Below are 19,525 nucleotides of genomic sequence, written 5' to 3'. Positions count from 1 at the left end.
ATAGCCCGACTAGTTTCGGAACCGATGCAGATCTGAATCGAATATTATAATAATAACACGTGATATACACAGACAGAATAATAAAAAATGGGTGCATGAAAGATAGACGTTGTCCGATTCTCAGACCTACCTAATATGCACACATAATTTCGTGAGAATCTGTCGAGCCGTTTCCGAGGATTCCAATTACAGCTACCGTAACACGAGAATTTTGTGTTAGTATTACACATGAGCTCTCTTCATAATTATAGTAATGTATTTTTGATCGTACTTTGCTTAGCCTTTCTCAATAGGTATTACCAGTGAATGTTCACACACGGAGCACTTTCTGTTTGTTCGCTTTCATATTTTGATGAGATGATAGACGCATACCGACATGTTCGATAACAGGAGAACGGCTTTCTAAGGTACGGAGAGAAAAAGAGGCACAACGTTTCGAAGTCCAAAGACCGAAAAGGTTGTGATTGCTGAAATTTCTATAAATTATTTTGAGGATTAATATATTTTTTTTAGGATATATTCATTTATGTTGCGTAAAGCTGTAGTAGTGCTTCAACCTGGAAAAAAAGTTTATATTTAGCCTATCGCAATTACAAATAACGTGGCTTGTTAAAGAAAAATATTTTTTTCTTCCATATCGTTTCTTACCTCTATATAATATTCATTCAGATAGTCTCATACTCATAGTTTCACAAATGTAAACAGTTTCTCTTCCCGCCGCTGCCCTGTCGGTAGACTTTAATTAGGTATCATGTTCCTTCATTTATAATTAATCATACATTGGCTGGCTAAAGGATATTGGCTACAGTGTATTGTATTACAAACGTCGGCCTCGCATAACGTGCTGCCTAGGTAAACAAACCGTATAATGTACTTATAACTTCGCACTTCAGTACAATTGATTTATTAAAGAAGCCGATTATTTTGCTGTATGTCATTTGTTTAGGTGACTTGGCACTTATGTTTTTTTTTAATATAATAGGTACGTCTAAAACAGAAAGTAAAACAACAATCTTTGTAGAACAGTCGTTTACTTATTAAATATTATGTTTGTTTAAAAAGACACAGCAAGATTTAGATTCCATATTATAAGAGTAAGTATACAGTGTTGTACTGTACGTTCAGACTAGATATCGGTTGAGTTTGTCTTCTATATAGTGTTGATATTTACATTGATATATATGAAAGGGATTTTTGTCATGTTAATGACAATATGAAGAATTATACAAAATTAAATTACTAGTCACAATGTAACACACTAAAAGTAATTTGTCGTAAATACTGTCATTATTACATAAAGAAAATCACGCCATTCGAGCAATGACCTTTGAACGAAGCCTAACTTTCACAATGATTATTCAGGTTTTAACAATTCAACACACACTTGTAGTTTGTTTTTATTTTCAAAATAATAAATTAGGTAGTTACCGATTGCAGTGATTCAAATAATTAGCATTTAGGTAGGTGTGTATGTATGAACACTATATTTATCTATCGACTCATAACTGAAGTATCAGTTTGTCCATTTATTGCTACAGAGCATTGACCACGTATAGAAATAAAATAGTATAGAGGCAATGGTCCGGTCAACGCTTTCAATAATCTCGAAGACATACATTATAGTTGTGGTTCATATTTCGCCTCTTTTTGCCACTGTACTAACAATTTTTTTTAATTTTCTGTCTAAACAATGACAATCATTTGTCTTGATAATAATACTTCATGTTAAAACCCTTTTGTGGGAAAACCATTAAAGGCCAAACGTTTCATCAACAGTTAGATGAGTTTGGCCTTCACTGTAGGTCAGTCAAGTCTTCAAACCACTTAGAAAGTCACAGTACCTGACATTGAATAGTGATGCACTTTTAGACCGGCTTCAAATACATAGGTGCAACACATCATAAACTTGTTGCAAAAACCTGTCTTTAAAACAATCGAGAAATGCGTAGAAAATTAATTAGCATTTTAATTATTAGGTCAAGAGTTCGTTCGTGTATCAATTGTAGCGAAATTATGTGCGAAGAGCTCATGCTCTGATGAACAACAATTATACATCGGCTGACGATGAAGGCTCCGTTTCAAAACAATCAATGAACACGGTTACTTTGACTATAACTCGAGAAAGTTCTTTCACTAATTAATGAGATTTTGTAATGAATGCATGTATGTTTGTAGGTTGTACTTGGTCGTAAAACGGTAAAACTTTTGCTAAATTCGGTAGTGTTCAGGTTTATTTCAGTTACGAATATGGCAAGTATTTTTGCAAAGAATATCTGGGTTATCGTAATCAATTGTTGTCTGCTAGTGTTGAAAGATTTGGTAAACATCTAGATCCCTTAAAAATATAAGGACAATCATCAAAATAATTAAAACCTAAACCAAGAAATCCTCACGGATGCAATTAGCATAGAGCTATAAATATCTTAGATGCCAATAGCTAGCCATTCAAGAGAATAGGTGTTAAATAATTTATAAACCTGAAAAAAGGTATTGGCAGGCACTGCGTACGTGCGTGCGCGCACATGGACGTCTCGGCGGCCAATGAGGAAGTGATTTATAAACAATCGCTTCTGTACCAAGAGCAAATGGATAATATTGAGAAAACACTCAATGTTGCCATTCATTCATCTTACTTTAATTAAATAGTAGTTAAGTGTTGAAAGATGGAACCTGTAACGATCATCTGTCGCATAAACTGTACATTTTAATAGTTGAATGAGTTTGTTGACATTAATGCATGTATTACCATTATGGAATTATTTCCTTAATTGATAACTCATGAGTCGCTAAGTAGCAACAGATGCTAATAGCAGTTCGATGGTAGGTCTAACGTTAGAAAAGGTTTACAAAGGATCTGTCTGAGAATCAATCATAGAAATAGAAGAACAGCAACTATAATTTTAAGTTATTTGTTTTAATGTTCACGAAAAGACTGAACGTATGTTAACAATTATACGTTCCAAAATGGAGGTCTAAATTCCGTTTTATTATTGTAAAAAGGTCATGTAGCGATAAGAAAGTAACACGTTTTTATTTTGTTTTGCAATTTCGCTTTAATGTGTGAGATCGTCAGTTTGTTAAATGTATAAAAGTGCTTGAATAAAATCGTAATATAAGTGTTATCTAACAGCCAATAATTTGCTTAGTTTGATGAAAAGAGAGAGACATATCGACAGACATATTGACACTGCAAAATGCAAGTAGCTTTTTGTTTATCAAAAATTTAATATTTTTTTTGAGTATTAAAATAGGGCATTATTTTAATACGCAAAAAAAAAAATTATTATAAATATTAAAGTAACATTCGTAGCTGCTTCTAAATTTGCAAAATTCAGCGATTTTTGTTGCTGGCCGTACCTAGGCGTGTCACGAATGCATGTTGAAGTTATGAAATTGTGCAAACATCGAACGTAAGAATTTGGGTAAGTAGTTAAGTACGTTTGTTGACCTCTATCACATGTGGATTGTTGTTTAGATTACATCTTTTGCATGATTTGAAAGTGGGGCAAGTTGGCGATGACGAAATTGAATGACACAAAATGATGTGACTTCTACATTTCTTTAACTTATTTTTTATGATTAGCGTTAAATAATTTAAGTCAGGTTATTTTTCAGCGGGTAAACAGGTAGCAAGCAGGTTAATTGCAGATTTGTTATGAATAAAAGGTAACAAGACTTCGCTTATTAAATTTAAGTAAAATATATATTTCGCATGATTTACGATTTCGGATCGATTTGGTCATTGTTCGATGTATGTTAACGAAAACAATCCTTTAATGCAACCAGTTTTATAAATTTCGTAAGTTTGAAAACTCGTTTAAAGACTGAGTAACGATTTCATAATTATTTATGTAAAAACTTTATCTTGGACGAAGAAAAATTGGGATTAAGGGGTATAAAACTGTGAATAGTTTGGATGATATCTTGAATAAAATGTAATAAAATCATCTACAAAGCAAACCTACTAAAACAATGTTGAAGTATTTCTATCTATATCTTTGTATGGGCCCATTTTATAGGCAACCAATTATTTTTTTGTCCATCACTGGCCATGCGTGTTACGAAAACATAACAAGGTCGTCATGCCAGCGAGATTGCATTAACCCTAATAGTTCATTGTTAGACGACAAGAAATACTTGTGAGTAAGTTCAACTAACGGTTATTTCTAAAACCTATTTATACGTAGGTAGGTTATAACAATAATGCTTATATTGCCTGTAAAATAAACATTATTTAAATCAATTCACAAACGAATTTAATTTTCATCCCTGGCTGGAAAACAGTCAGACAGAACACAATTTGGAAGCTTATTAACAGACCCCGGTCCAGAGTGAGTAGAAGTTAAAAACTGGGGCAATTGGAATTTGAATTTGACAATTGGAAACAATTGGAATTTTGAAATCGCTAAATCGAAGTTCATCTTCGTTCTCTACATGAAAAATGCCTTTATCCAGCTGTAACATACATACTGTGTGGTAAGTTCCTCCTAAGTGTTCTTACAGTGGGAGAGATCCTACCAATGAGAGAGCAATTGACCTGACTAGTATTGGGGTTACTCGGTATGTTACGCGGTTACAATGGCAATAAAGGAAATCTCCAAATAATTGAAACAAATTAATGTCGAAAGAAACAATTTACAATTGTATTTCCTGCGGTTCAAAATACGTGGTAATTAGATGTAAGTGTGTTCGTCCTTAATTACAAATGTCCTTAACTTTTTATTACGTCTACTGACGATGATGAGTGATGTTGCAACTACTAATGTGGGTAGGTTGGAGTTGTTTTGTTTCAATAAAAATTACTTTGAAGATTGTTTAAATTTTAAACTTTCAGGTACAAACATAAAATAATTTGAACTTCAGGTAAGGAAGATGAACGTAAACTAAAGGATGGAAGCATTTAAAGTTCTCAAGAGAAAATATGTACATAACATTTGTCCATATATCAATCTGTCAATAGTTACATAATAGTTATTCTGTGTGGATATAACTGTACGTTGCGTACGGAACAACGATCGAACTTCCAACATAGACTAATGACTTAGTTATGTAAGTTCTAATGACAAACAAGTTTCGAAGAAAGTTCTCGTAAGATTCTTGCAACGCTGTGACTTAACACATAAGGTTCAAAATGAGGAAATGATTTATGTATTAAACAAGTTTCGGGTTATTTGGCAAGATGGTAAGGGACATCTGGATCTGATGTGCAAACTGGCTTGAATACTTGGTATTTACTGCTGACCGCAGAACGCTTAACATTGATTGCAATTCATCAGTATGTGGTAAGACATTTAAAACGTGTTAAAACGTAACTAAATTGAGTCTTCGGGATTTGGTGTTGATGTTATCTATTTTTACTTTTTATTATTATTATTCTACGAAATTGCTCCCGAACCTCGAAACTTTTGGAAGGTAATGAATGACCAAGATGCCACAGAACAGCAAATAATATTGACTCGAAACGGGCACTGGTTCGATGGTAGTTATTGTTAATGTGAAATTGCTTTTATGAAAGACACACGACCCTACAAACAAAAATTACATTCAGATAAGATGTTTTTGGTAATTATAAAGTATGTACCCGTGGAGTAAATATTCGTTTTATTCCTTTAATTACCTTGAGGTTAATTTAAATACATTTCAGAGATACAAGTACATAAAATACCTCAAAATGATATTCAAAATAAACACTTTATTCCCACCTACAGTTAATTTAATATATGTCTTATATCCTCATATAAACTGAAACAATATATAAGAGATAATTATTGCGTCGCAAACATTGCAATTTACAATAAAAAATAAAGACCAATGACCTCATTTTGAGTCCAATCTTAGGTTATCTAAAAGAACAACATTTGAGTGTAGTCAACTCATGTCTAACCCAATTTTAAAATGTCTAATTGCAAAGAAAATAAACAGTGCACAGATAGAGAGGTACAGGTCGTCACTCCGATGACCACTGTGTGACTTGCTGCGGGTTCGGTCTCAGTACTTCGTGCAAAGTTCAGTAGGCGCGGAACACTCACGGTCAATACAATGAATTTCCAATAAATTATTGTGTTGGCTAAATGCTTAATCCAATTTTTATTCATTCTTCGCAACTACAAATATTGGAATTGGGTACCAGGTGTGATCAGTGTTCGACAAATGGTTGATTTTATTGAGTTTGGTTATAAGCATTTGATATCGCTTTTGGAGTCACGCTTTTAACGTATTTATACGTTTAAAGAATGTTTAGGATTTAACATCCAATCGAGAAAGGATGATTCAATCGTAAAATCAACTTCAATAATTATTATTTATTTGAGTTTTGTGAATATAACAGCATAGCTATACGGTTAAATAGCAAATATTACTGAACGTTGGCATTAAAATTGCCTTGGTAGTGAAATCAGAAATGAATTATTCGATTCGTTCAAAAATTGACTAACTTGGCTAGAGTCTCGATGAATGCAGCTTTATTTTGGTTGCTGGCCAAATTAGCAGCCACGTCGTCTTGACGACTCGTTGTCAAGGCGGTAAAATAAATTACGGTTACTTTTTAAAATCGGCAAGCGAATTATTTCCAAAGTGTCTGGATTGTAGTGCATGTTATTATTGTGACTTTTTTAGGGCAAAAATATTTACGCGTTGAAATTACATAATAACTAAATAATTTAGCTTGCATATATTCCATAAATATTATAAATTCAATATGACAGTAGAATTCGTTGATCTCAAAACCCAGTGCCATGTGTTAAGCTTTAATTATTCAAATTATGCTAAAATGAGGAAAATTTAAATTAAATTACACAATAAATGAGTCAGATGAACACTTTCGAGACTGAGAGTCTGTAGTAAATTTATGTATAATTTGCATAATCAAAAAATATCAATTCCTTCCTAAATACTATTTACATAAATACATTTTTTTACGACATTCTGACCTTCACCTAATATTTTCGAAGACAGTTTTATTTGTTGCCTAATTTTAGGCAGGGAAAATTACATTTGTAGTCCCTGACGTGTTAATTGAATTTGTAAGCAAATGCTCATTAAAATAATGGTTTGATTGCATTATTATCGCTGAATTACTTTGTAAAATAAACCGCATCCGGTGGATAAGTGCCTGGGAACAATGTGCAATCATATCATTGTTTGTTTAATTATGATCGATGTTCGAAGTATTAAAAAGACCTTAGTTTTAACTTTGAAGCCTTCGTTAAATTATGATAGACGGAAAAGAGTAACTCAAAGTTGTGTCCGTTCAGGGTTAAACATAATGTATGTACCTTCAGGTAAAGAATATCCTATGAATCATGCCACAATATCTCTATCATCCCATTAATAATATAAAGACAAAAGTTTGAGTTTATGTGTGTATGTTTGTTTATGTTCTCTTAAACGCCTTGTAAAATTTTGATGTAACATGGTATCAGATGGTACACGCGGGAGAAGCCGCGGGAGAAAGCTAGTATAAAAGTAAATGTTAAGATTTTATTCATAGAATATTTTCATATCTGGGTTTTTATGCCAATCGTGTTACATAAGAAGAGAAGTGGAACAGCATCGTTTATGTAATGTTATTCAACGGCGACGTGTTAACATCCTAAAATCTTGCGTTTAATTGTCTTTGTAAAATACTAAGGCCTTGTTTTCAAACAACTTTAATTATGAAACGAATCAACTATGACGATAGAAGAAAGATTTCTATATTATTGAATGCTTTGTGCAATACTTTAATAAGAATTCTCAACAAATGATGGACTTGCTATATTCTGTGTCTTATATAAATTAATTTAATTTCCTTAGTTCTACTGAGGAAATTAATGTTTATGTTACACATAGATCTATTCGTATCCATCGTAAATAATAAGTCTATTCAAATAAATGTTTCACAGACACAAGTTGAAGATTTATAACTTATGTAAATAGCAATTCAACACTTATATAAGTTAATAGGACCCTTGACACCGATGTTAGGTGTTTATAAATCTATCTTCAATAATGACCTAGAAATGCAGTAACATAGAGACGTGTAACGTTACCGGTTTGTTACAGCTGTTAGTTGACGTAACTATTGGAAGATAATCGAATCTTGGCCGAAACCAAATTGCATAGGATTCGTTAACGTGCGTTGGAAATCTATACTAATGTTATAAAGCTGAAGAGTTTGCTTGTTTAATCGCTCTAATCTCAGGAACTACTGGTTCCAATTGAAAAGTATTTTTGTGTTCAATAGACCATTCATCGAGGAAGGTTTTAGGCTATATAACATCACCCTGCAACTAAAAGGAGCGAAGATACAATGGAAAATGTGGCAAAAACCGCGAAAATTATTCAAAAATTCCTAACTTATATCTTTATTCGCGGGCGAAGTCGCGGGCAACAACTAGTAATCAGATAAAGATAAGATTGTTTGGAGTGTGTTGTTTTCATATATGTTATCGGTATACTTCATATTTCCAAATGTATATGCATGTATCTTTATTATAAACTGATGAATCATCAGTTGATCATTAGTGATGATTAAGGACTCCGGTTGGGTCAGAAGAGTTTGTTTGTTTGAACGCACTAATCTCAGGAACTACTGGTTCGAATTGAAAAAATATTTTTGTGTTGAATAGACAATTTATCAAGGAAGGCTATAGGTTATATAACATCACGCTGCGACTAATAGGAGCGAAGATACAATGTCAAATGTGGAAAATACTGGAAAAATTATTCATCTTTGAGGGTTTTCTAACCACGTGGACGAAGTCGCGGGCAACAGCTAGTATGTATATAAATGTGTGCAAAGTTATGTCTCCAGGCAGAGATAAAAGTTGAACAGTATTATGTCCTATATCGTTAAAAATCATTGGATATTAGTACTAAGATATTCTAAAATCATATGGAGAAATTTAACCATGATTCGGAACTTACAGAAATAATTATCTCATGTTATAAACAATTTTCTAGCCAATTGTTTTTTTCATACTGTAAGCCAGTTATATTCGTCGCGAGCCTGAACTACTTTCGCCAAAAATAACCGTCAGAGTGTCGGTCATCTGTTCTACCAAAACAAGCACGTAAGTATTATTTCCGCTATAAGACGAAGATTCTGAGAAATTCAACCGGTAAACGAAAACCAGTAGAAAGTTAAATTGAAATCGTACATTTACCTTAAACTGTTAATATTAATATCGAGTCTTTAAGCTTACAAAAAATAAATTCAAACGTTTCGTTAATTAACTCATTGTATTGTAATTTGGGCTTTCATAACAAATGTCAAGGTAGACAAACGAACTTCGATCGTCATTTCTGAAGGGGACAAAAAATGTGACGTCATATGACGCATAGAAAAAGTTAACTCCGCGTCAGGTAGTAGAAAAAGACTTACCAATTCGCAGCTTATTCGGCACAAATGTGTTCACAGAACAATTGATGTTCCTGAATTCCAGTTCTACTGTAGCCCTGGGCAAGAGGGGGACCACATTATTATTGCCCCCCATTATAGATAACTCTTCCGCACCGGGCGTCATCTTCGTATCACCACAAACAGAACTGCTCAAACACTTTCACCGATGCACTATGCACAGAATCACGGATATTGTCCTCACTTTCGAAATATTTCTGTCTCGCTCACACTAATAGCTTTATTTCGGAAGGGCAGCCTAAGTTGACGTTCCAAGCGTAAGTTTGAATCGGGAATTATCCATTGGCGCGTATCTGCGGAAGAGAAATATTGTAATGAGTATGAAGTACTACAGCCTGTATAGGTAAGCTGTCTATTTATACTGAATCTATTTTAAGACGTGTGATTGACACTCTGTCAATCAGTTTGTGTGACCAATGAGTCAAACCGCAAGTTAGTGTTAAGAGATACCAAACTTTTTGTATTGTTTTATTTTTTAGTAATTCCTTTACCTACGCATACCTATGACGCATCTATCTCATTGTTTGCATATTATTTAAAGTAGGTAATAACACTGAACACTTGTTTCCATTTTTACATTAGTCATTTTTATACAGAACATTAAGTCAATCTTTTTAAATAAACGAAATGCTAACGGTAAAACATTTTAGTACCATTAAGAAAACAATTAAACACGTTGAAGTGTTTGTGTCAAATCTGATAGTCTCATGGGCTCTTAACAGTGAAAATCTAATCAACTTACTGATTGCCAATAAACTGGCGTCGACCTTAAATATTATTTCCAATGCGATAGCACAGATTACTAAATAGTTATGGCGATAGTTACAATAATCTAATAAATAACGAAAAAAATGGCATTTATAGATTCATATTTCTAACAAAATAATCACTAATTTCGATGGTCTGATAACTATCTCTGTAAATACGTTGGTATCAAAATCGGAATAGTTTTTGTGGGTTTTCGGCCTTCGATCGGCCTTAACAATAGTGGAATATTTGTAATTTGTTCTTATCAATACACTGCTTTGTTTACTCATATTTATCCTTGAGTGACATCGCAATATTGGAATACAGTTCCAGGGTATTTATTTAGTTGTTATCAATACTAATGTTAAGGGAACTTCCGCGAATGCTTCTGTTGCTATAACTCGGATTTGATAACGGCCTAACTAATTAAATCGTTCGTTATTCTACATTATTTTTATCTAGGTCTAATTTCTGTGGCAGTGCATGTTTGTTCAATGTTGCTTGTACCACAAATTATAAAAAAATATGGAGCAATGTTTTAATGGAATTTGATAAACTGCTAGGCAAGGTATTGCAAAATTATCTACGAGTACCTATACCTATGACCAAAGATCAGAAAATCCAACAGCAAAATATTATTTACAGTAAATTCTAATTCGAGTTTGTAATTTTCATTTTTTACTTTAATTATTTTTATTAATACGATAAAATTCTACAAAGACATAACTTTATGACTAATGCTAGTTCAATTCAAAATTGTTGTTTTATAAGAAAAATAAATCTAATTCTGAATCTGATTTCTGAAGTGCTGATTAATTTCAAAATTGGATATCACCTGTCGAGAGCAATCACTGGCTGTTAATCTCGTCTATCACAGTTAGACGAAACAAAAGTTTTTTTTTCAAAATTATGAGTAACAGTACTAAAATACAAGCTCTAATTTACACTGTAACCTGAAATACGCCCTCTTTCCGTTAAACGTGAATCAGAGCGAGTATACTCAATTAAACTCATCTTTGCGCATGTCATTATGTGTGGGTACCCCTTATAAATATACAGTGACGTTGTGTACAGCTTTCGTTAGAGTGTCACTGTCACACAAATTAAGCTCCATTGGTAAGAATCGCTGTCAATTGCACGCATACATCAAACAGCGCGCACAGATGATTAAAAACATCTGTAATCATAATTTTAGTCACTTAAAATGCGGCACACAAAGTAATCTAATGTCAAAAAAATTGGATTTCAGGTCAAGGAACTTCCGTGGCATCAGACATTATCTCTACATGCGTCAATATATCGAAGTATACGTTTGTTTGTGACAGTTTGTTCAGCCTATTTATTAATATAAAGCTGCTAATTTAATGTTTATTATATGATTAATCTAAGTTTTTATTACGAACTCTTTGCACATTTCGTAATAAGTATATATACATATATATATAGTCCTCCTTATTGTTTTCGATAACGGCGACCATTGGCAATTCACTTCCTAGCGTGAGCCCTGATGTGACTGGCTAGACCGAGTTTGGAGTATCTACTAATAAGTACACTTTATTCTATACGCAATGAATTGTTAGACAAGCTTTTAAGAGGAGAACATAATAAGAATTTGACAGCGAATGTACGATTGCACGTGTTCTATTATTTCGTCTTTTGTTACATTTTGCTATTGCTCGTGGTATTTCTTCTATTTTTGTTTTAACTATAATGTGTTGTAATTATGTATCGTGCGCGCTGTGTTACTCTCTAAGTAACACTTATAAAGTTAAAATGAATCTGCAAACGTAATGAGATGTTCCGGGAAATCCAACTGTGATTTAACCTACCATTCATGGAAATTATATATTAGTATACCTGACTTGTACGACCTATGAAATTTCCATAGAAGGAAAAACCATTTACCAGTAAACATATTTTCGGCTCTCTCAATTAACACCTGTTAACTAGATGTCTACTAAACGCCTGGGATATTAGAATTGAGAATTTGTGTGTACGTGTAAGTACTTTCGGACAGAATAGATTTATAGTTTTAAATCTATTATCCGTCATACATCATAATATATGCTTTGATAAGATTCCACACATATTTAGTCGTTATAATCTGTAACGTATTAACTATTAACAATGTTAGTCCCTTACGAATCACGCGATGGTCGACTGTACCTACATTTAATACTATCAGAAAAAAACATATGACTACGCTCATGACAGACTTGTTCGGATAATGTTATCATTCCGTATTACATTGACGCATTCATATTTTATGACAAATTAACAGACATATTATTTTTTTATTTATTTAAAAGATATTTTGATAGGGCCAGGGTTTTGACTTTACATCTGCATCAGTCTTACTTTTAAAGACTGTGGAGAGGTTTTTAACACTGCTCTTCAACCCACTAAGTAAGGTTGATTTTGCTGTGACATTTATCGAAGAGAGATTTCTCCTTAAATTCTGATTTCTCGCTCTCACAGCCGCTTCAAGAATACCTCTTAAAGATTTTTGGCCAAGTTCAGCTGTTTCGAGGTCACAGTGAAAAAGTCTGTTTTTATGGTGGAAGTCGAACTGAATTATGAAAATAACCAATTTATAAGAGATTTCAATGAAGTATTACTACAGCCTAAAGAAGGAAGAATAAATAAGTGCAACTTTCCCCATTTTTTTTGTATTAATTAATCAATCAAGAATAAAAGTTTATCGCATTTATTTTTCTTAGTTTCTACGAGATTATATATTTTACCTGCAATGAGTAATCTCGACAGTTTATCAAAAGAGCTCTTATGTAAACTTAGAAAGTTCATGAGTCATGAACGCTTAAACTGCGAAGTATGTGAAACAGGATGTGAAGCGTTAGAATGGTGGTAGGTACACTTGACAAAAAAATGAAAAAGTAGAAAATTTTAAACTTTATTAATCAGCGAATATTAAATAAATGTATTTTTTATTTATAATGTATTTTTGATTTACCTTAAAAATACAGGATAGACAATTCAATCCAAATTATAGCTGGTGAAAACTTGATATAAAACTGAAACGTTTCCAACGTTCATCGAATGATGGTAATTGCAATGGTTGTAATGAAATCACTTCCAATAAAAATTAAACGGTTTTGATAAAACATTCCAAGGAATTTTAAACCTTGTGCTTTAGGAAATAGTGTTGCATTTCGTTTAGGCTATCGCAGCATATGGTTTTCAAATGGTATTTGAAATTGCACACGGTACTTTAAGATTCGTGCGTGCGTTATATTGCAAGTGTTTGCGTTGGCTTCAATGCAGCTGTGTTCTCTTGAAATAATAAAGCTAAAAATAGGCTATACGTACTAAAGGCATGTCTAGTAAAGCATATTGTATCAAATTTAAGTCAAGAATCTATGGGAGTCTAGTCTTAATCTACGCGTGCGCGATGAGTACGTCTGAGACTTAATGTTCGGGATTCGAGACAGTGATAATAGTACACTAGGACAGCGCTTTCAGTCCAACAAGTCTTGGACAAACATTTGTAAGATTAACAAAAGTTTGTTCCAAACATTTGGTCCGGAATATCAATAGTGTCTGTGTGATTCCTCTGCAGAATTTCACAATATTACACTATAACATGACAATAGGATGATTTTTTTATAATTTGATGACGATAGTAAGAATATCCTATGTACAATGAAAAGAATGTGAACTCAGGAACAATTAGTATCAAATAATTACGATGAAGTTAATCGTAACGCAATTCAATTCACATGGTTACATTATAAGAAAATCATCTTGATTTTAATTGTTACGGTATCATTTAGAAGTTGTTAAAAACTAATCATTTTCTTTACTGTTACTAGGGTATTTAGTTTCCCCCTCCAGTCCAATTAATATAAGTTGTTAACAAAACGAGATCACACAGAAATTCTCTTTGTTATTTTTTTTCATGGTGATTTAAAAATAGAGTACACTGACCGAAAAATATGAAGCCAAGTACCAATACCGTCTAAATTTAAAAAGGACATTATAAAACGTAATATTATTATAGTGCAACAAATTAATTTATGGTAACATTTTTAAAACTTATAATAATGAAAATTCAATGTTTAGAACATTGCATCAATGCATTTGTACCTATCATTGCATATGATGTTACTAATTCAATGTGACTCAACAATAAAACTATTTATTGAACTGTCCACACTGCGCCATACACTTAATTGATTCCAATCAATATTAAGCGACTCTTAATGGAACTGTTTAGGTTGCTTTAACGACTTGCTGTACCTATAATGTATGAGAACAATACAGTCGTATAATAAATATATGATTTGTTACATATATTGAGTGACTTACTACTTAAAATTTAATTTATTATTCTTAAATAGTTTTAAATGTACTTGATACTTTAAAACTAATTTATAATTTAGATGTTTTGTATTTTAATCTGTATATCCTAATGATGATCAAATTTTGTTTACCGATCAAAAAATGTGTCAAGAAAAAACGCAAGCATCCCAAAAAAAAAAATTCAATTAAATTAAGTATGTCCGGCTTTTTTGGATAAATCGATATAAAAACTAAAAAAACTTATTTTCTGCAACGTAAGTTAATTCAAAAATTATGTAATTACAAATCCTTTTAGAAATCTTCGTTAGTTTTTACTCGTAATACAAAAACTAGTACATAATAGAATTACGTAATATTTTATACCAAATTATAATTAACATTAATAAACATGTACCGAAAACTCTTTGTAATGGAAACAAAAAAGAAACTATTTAATGTCGACAAAACGTACCTAGCACTTTATTTATACGCTTAATGGCGTTAAAAAAAACGATGCTTTCGTCTACAAATTAGGAAAACCTTGATCCGCGGCAAAGATTCTTCGTTATGCAAAAATATGCACCTATATTACCTCACTACGTTCCTTCATTAATTTATTCCAAGACTTCAAGTTTAAAATTATTTTGAGACCCGACTCTGACAGCTTCGATTTCACCCACTACATTATACACGTTACAAATATAATAATACATCACGGAACTATCACGATGCAAGTAGGTCATCAGGCATGCGGGAATACCGGCAACTATAGACACCAGTTCGACTCGTGACCCCGTCGCGTCAGCTCATGAACAAGGATCCGAAACTAGTCTGGCACTCTCGATAAATACGCGTTAGTAAACCGTTGCAGCATTTAATAATAGATACCAAGTTCACTATCCCACTGACTTTCTACGTCGCGGTCTCGACGCTCTATCAATCCTATTGATTTATATGCGGCCTTCAGACTTAAGGTTGAGGTCACTCTCCGCACGCAGAACTAAGCTAGATTAAACCTCGTGTGACTAGCGGGACAGACAGACAGATGTATATACATGTGTATTGACTATTGAAATCATTTATTTACTGGCAATTGAGATAAATTAGAGAAAGAAATGAGGTCTTTATTGAAAAAGGTTTTCGAACTAATTCTGTCAGTACTATAGGTAGTTTATTCATTTTCAGCTGAGTTTAATTCCAGTAATTATGCTTATAATTATTTGAAATAGAGTTTTTTTTTCCATTTGGGAAAAGAAAACAATTCAAGGCTTTACGAAAAAATCTAATTTGTTATACCGACAAACTGAAGTCCGAAGGCCAATATTTTCAGTAAATTATGATCCTCATGTGGAATCTCGCGGAAGTACAAACGCATGAACATTCCAAACAACGACTGTTTTAGTACAGTCAGCAACAAAAGTTCAACAATAGTGCCAGAATTACAAGGCACTGTAAATACACTCAGATATTTGCTTGAATTGAATATTTTAGGGCGGGAAAGTCTTAAAAAAATTCTTAGTTGTGTTTCACAATCTCCGGAATTCGGAAATCTGTTAATATTTATCGATTTTCGTTGCTCACCGTACACTTAGTGTCAATAGACGAAGCGGAAGTATAGAAACTAGGTTCTGAATGACACATCCGATTAAGGTTAAAAGATTTTACTGTCGAGCCATAAGATGTGACAAGATGACGGTCTATGAAAGACAGATGCATTTTCCTCATTCCCTTGGTAACCGAAGTATTAACTGGTAGCTCCCTCGGTTATAGACAAGAGAACTAAACAAGTAACATTTTTTGAAGTTACTCTGTTTCAGGAAGGTTTTTGTTGTTCATAAGCAACTCTATCAAATCGTGTGACAATTAAATTATTAAGGTTTTTTTATAATTTATGTACACACAAAATAGTAAAAAAACACAACATTATATTATGTTAAGTAATCATATGTTATTCTCCAAAGAGGTTTGGAGAAAATCTTTATATAATTAAGAAAACCTAATGAGTAGCTAGAAAGTGTGGACCTTTTATTCAATAGTGGTTGAAAAGCGGTCTTTAATAAATAATGACCGTTACAGTTGAATACAAAGGCTGCTGTTTTATAAACACAACGAACATTTGAAAAAATAATCATGGTTTACAAAAGGTGTTTTATTTTTTAAACAAAACTCATTTTATACCACGACACATATTATCACTTTCCACTCAATATAATAACAGTACTTAAATGTAAAACGAAGACACAATGAATCTGTAATTATAATTATTTATTTAAAGTCAGTCAATGTCGCTGAATTAATTAACAACAGTGTCAGCCGATAAAACAATCGCTTGCGAATTAATTAAATATCATTATCAGTTCAAAGACTGTTTAAAAGGTAAATATTTCTGTGTAATTTTGTAACTGGCCGTTTCAAGGAATTGTTGAACTCATTGACTGTAGTCAAGTCAATATTTGATTTACCTAGAACACCCAAGTTCATGTGGCAATCAGTATGGCTAAGTATAATTGCGTCTACGAATCAGTAAATTATATATATTAATGAAATTGCAGTTAAATAAAGACCTAGACTTTTTCAATAATTTTTGACTGCGTCTGGTAAGTCATTTATATGTCCTTCAAGTATAAGACAGGGTTTCTTATACATACTGTATATGTATAAAATATTTTTCAGCGATCGGGCAAATTATTTACAAAGTATTTAGGTACCTGTACTAAGGCAGGTATGTCAGAAATTTTGTTGTTTCTTATTTCACTCGACCTTTGTCGGTAGCGGTAGATAGTTTTGCATTATTCATGAATTAATTAATTAATACTCGAAGTTAACTTAATTGAATTATGTAGGTACGAATTTAAACAGAACTTTTTTCTTTTTCATGTGATCTGTGGTTTTGCTGTGTACTTATAGAAACACTTAATTCTATACAATTGTAAGTAAAGATTAAAATAAATATTATGTCAACAATGAACCTTATTTATGTAAATTATGAATAATTTAGAAGAGTTTAGAAATGCATTCTTCTAATTTTTTCCTTTTATTTTAGTATGTTGATCTAAAATCGATAAATTAAGAAGTTAAAAGTTTTGTCTTGCCTGAATAGTTATTCAAAAAAGGAATAAATAATTATAAAAAAGCCATGTTAAAGAATGTCTGGATTTAGTTTTTTGTATCATCCTAAACGGGTCTTAACAATATAATTATGCCTATGTCGTTAAACGATTTAATTAGCACATTAGTACGTCGCAATTCATTTCAATTAGTAAAAAGGAATATTGATCTTTGACTAGCCTCTGGTTTGTAAGTGCAGCTATTTAGTATTTATGCGAAACTATTTTTAGGTTCAAAACTAAATAAAATACCTTCAATTAAGGTTGACTACAAAAAATATTTGTTTTTTTTTACACGTAATAAGTAATTTAAGGACCTAAAGTACAATTTATATCACGTCAATGAAACAAAAATACATGTTTAACTAACGTCTTTAAAAAATACAAATTTTATCTAATTAAATCATGTTTAAAACACATTATGACTTTGTATTTTGATAACCACGCGGACGAAGTCGCTTCGATGTCGATCGTAACTAATACCAACTATCATAAACTGTCCCAAGTCACGTTCAGACAGAAGGCTTAGATAAAAGTAAACCTTAAAAAAATACCTTTTTCCAAAATAACTTGGCACCTAACATAACCATAACCATTGCTAATTAATTAGTTAAACTAGTCAAAAATTATGATCACTATTTAGCTCTTCATAATATTATTGTTGGATTGTAACGTTTACACTTACTTGTTACACTCATGCAATTTGTTTTAAAATAAAGAAACTGTGTAGAAAAATAGCTATCAGTCACACATGTCAGAATTAAAATATTTTCGGCTTTATTTTACTTTTAAAGTGTTTTTTTTTATCTTTTTTTTCGCGGTAATTTATTGCCATCAAGGATTGTTAGTTATGACCCACTGATAGTAGTTAATTAAAATTGTTATGTTTTTTAAACAGATAATGGACGTAAGAGAAATATGTTTTCTTTTTAATTCATGTTGTATTTACTGGATTTATGTTTCATCTGTCGTCAAATTAACTGATGAAATAAGTTATAACAATAAACTGTACAGATAAAGAAATTTATATCTTAAATGAAATGAAAAGAAAATAAAATAATGCTATTTGGCATTCAATGGACACGTGAAAGTACCCATATTTTCGAAACAAACAATCTGACAGTTAAATAAAAAAAGAACTAAGATTGTCTTTGTAGAAAGTTGAAAGTTTTAATTTACAAATTGTGATAAGTAAGTGTTTTCGCTTGTAACATTTACCTAAACAAATATTGACATGAGGGTAACAGAAATTTATTTACGGTAGTGAATCATCTTTATTTTTCACTTTTACTGCTTACACAATTACATGTTGTCTATTATATTTATGCAACCATCCGCTTTTTCAGGTTTTGTTAATTTGACCACTACGTATATAACAATAATATTATGTTTTAATATTTGTTAATTAAAAATTAACCCGTCCAACCGATACTGATATAATGCACTCATTTCCAATACTCATGTCACAATCTAAAAATAATTACCACCAACAAAAAAATAAAATTAAATAAAGAATAATACAAAAATCTTACATTAAATACTGTCCACAAACAACATCCAATAGATAAAAGTCAATTAAAAACAAACACCGCGATATTTTACACGTCGCGGTTTAAAATTTTAACGCGCGGCAAACACGGTCGTTCCGCGCTCGCACCTACACACAACTGGCCGGCAATGGCCGCAGTCGGTCGCACGGATTTGTGCAAAGCAATCTTTGACAAGTAAGTACACTCACACTCGTTCGGATCGTACTATCGTGCGTCCGTACAATTTTTCCTTCAGGCGTATTTACGTATCTCACTATATAATGTATGCTCGTATCTCACGAGATCTCGAATAGGTACGTCGTACGATATTTTATTGCGTGCCAGGAATGATCTCATTGAATCGTCTGATACTGGGACTGACACTGAAATCGTAGGAATATTTTGATTAAAAATCCTTGTTGTAAAATGCTCAGCTTATAATT

The 19,525-nt window shown here is 32.2% G+C and overlaps 1 protein-coding gene across 1 annotated transcript in view; it reads right to left on the bottom strand.

The window, feature by feature from the left end:
* The window catches only part of LOC113497699 (ATP-binding cassette sub-family G member 1), a 36,567-nt gene extending 17,326 nt beyond the window's left edge, over positions 1-19,241 (bottom strand). The window contains exons 1-2 of the mRNA XM_026877388.1: positions 19,086-19,241; positions 9,365-9,693 (exon numbers count right to left, since the gene is read on the bottom strand). Of these exons, the coding sequence (XP_026733189.1) occupies positions 9,365-9,506 (142 nt within the window). The 5' untranslated portion in view covers positions 9,507-9,693; positions 19,086-19,241. The remainder of the gene's footprint in view (positions 1-9,364; positions 9,694-19,085) is intronic.
* Positions 19,242-19,525: the final 284 nt, after the last annotated feature.

The sequence above is a fragment of the Trichoplusia ni genome, chromosome 9, assembly GCF_003590095.1.
Source record: "Trichoplusia ni isolate ovarian cell line Hi5 chromosome 9, tn1, whole genome shotgun sequence".
NCBI classification, from domain to species: domain Eukaryota; kingdom Metazoa; phylum Arthropoda; class Insecta; order Lepidoptera; family Noctuidae; genus Trichoplusia; species Trichoplusia ni.
Note: the sequence above shows the minus strand (reverse complement) of the source record. Positions and strands in the feature narration are given on the sequence as shown.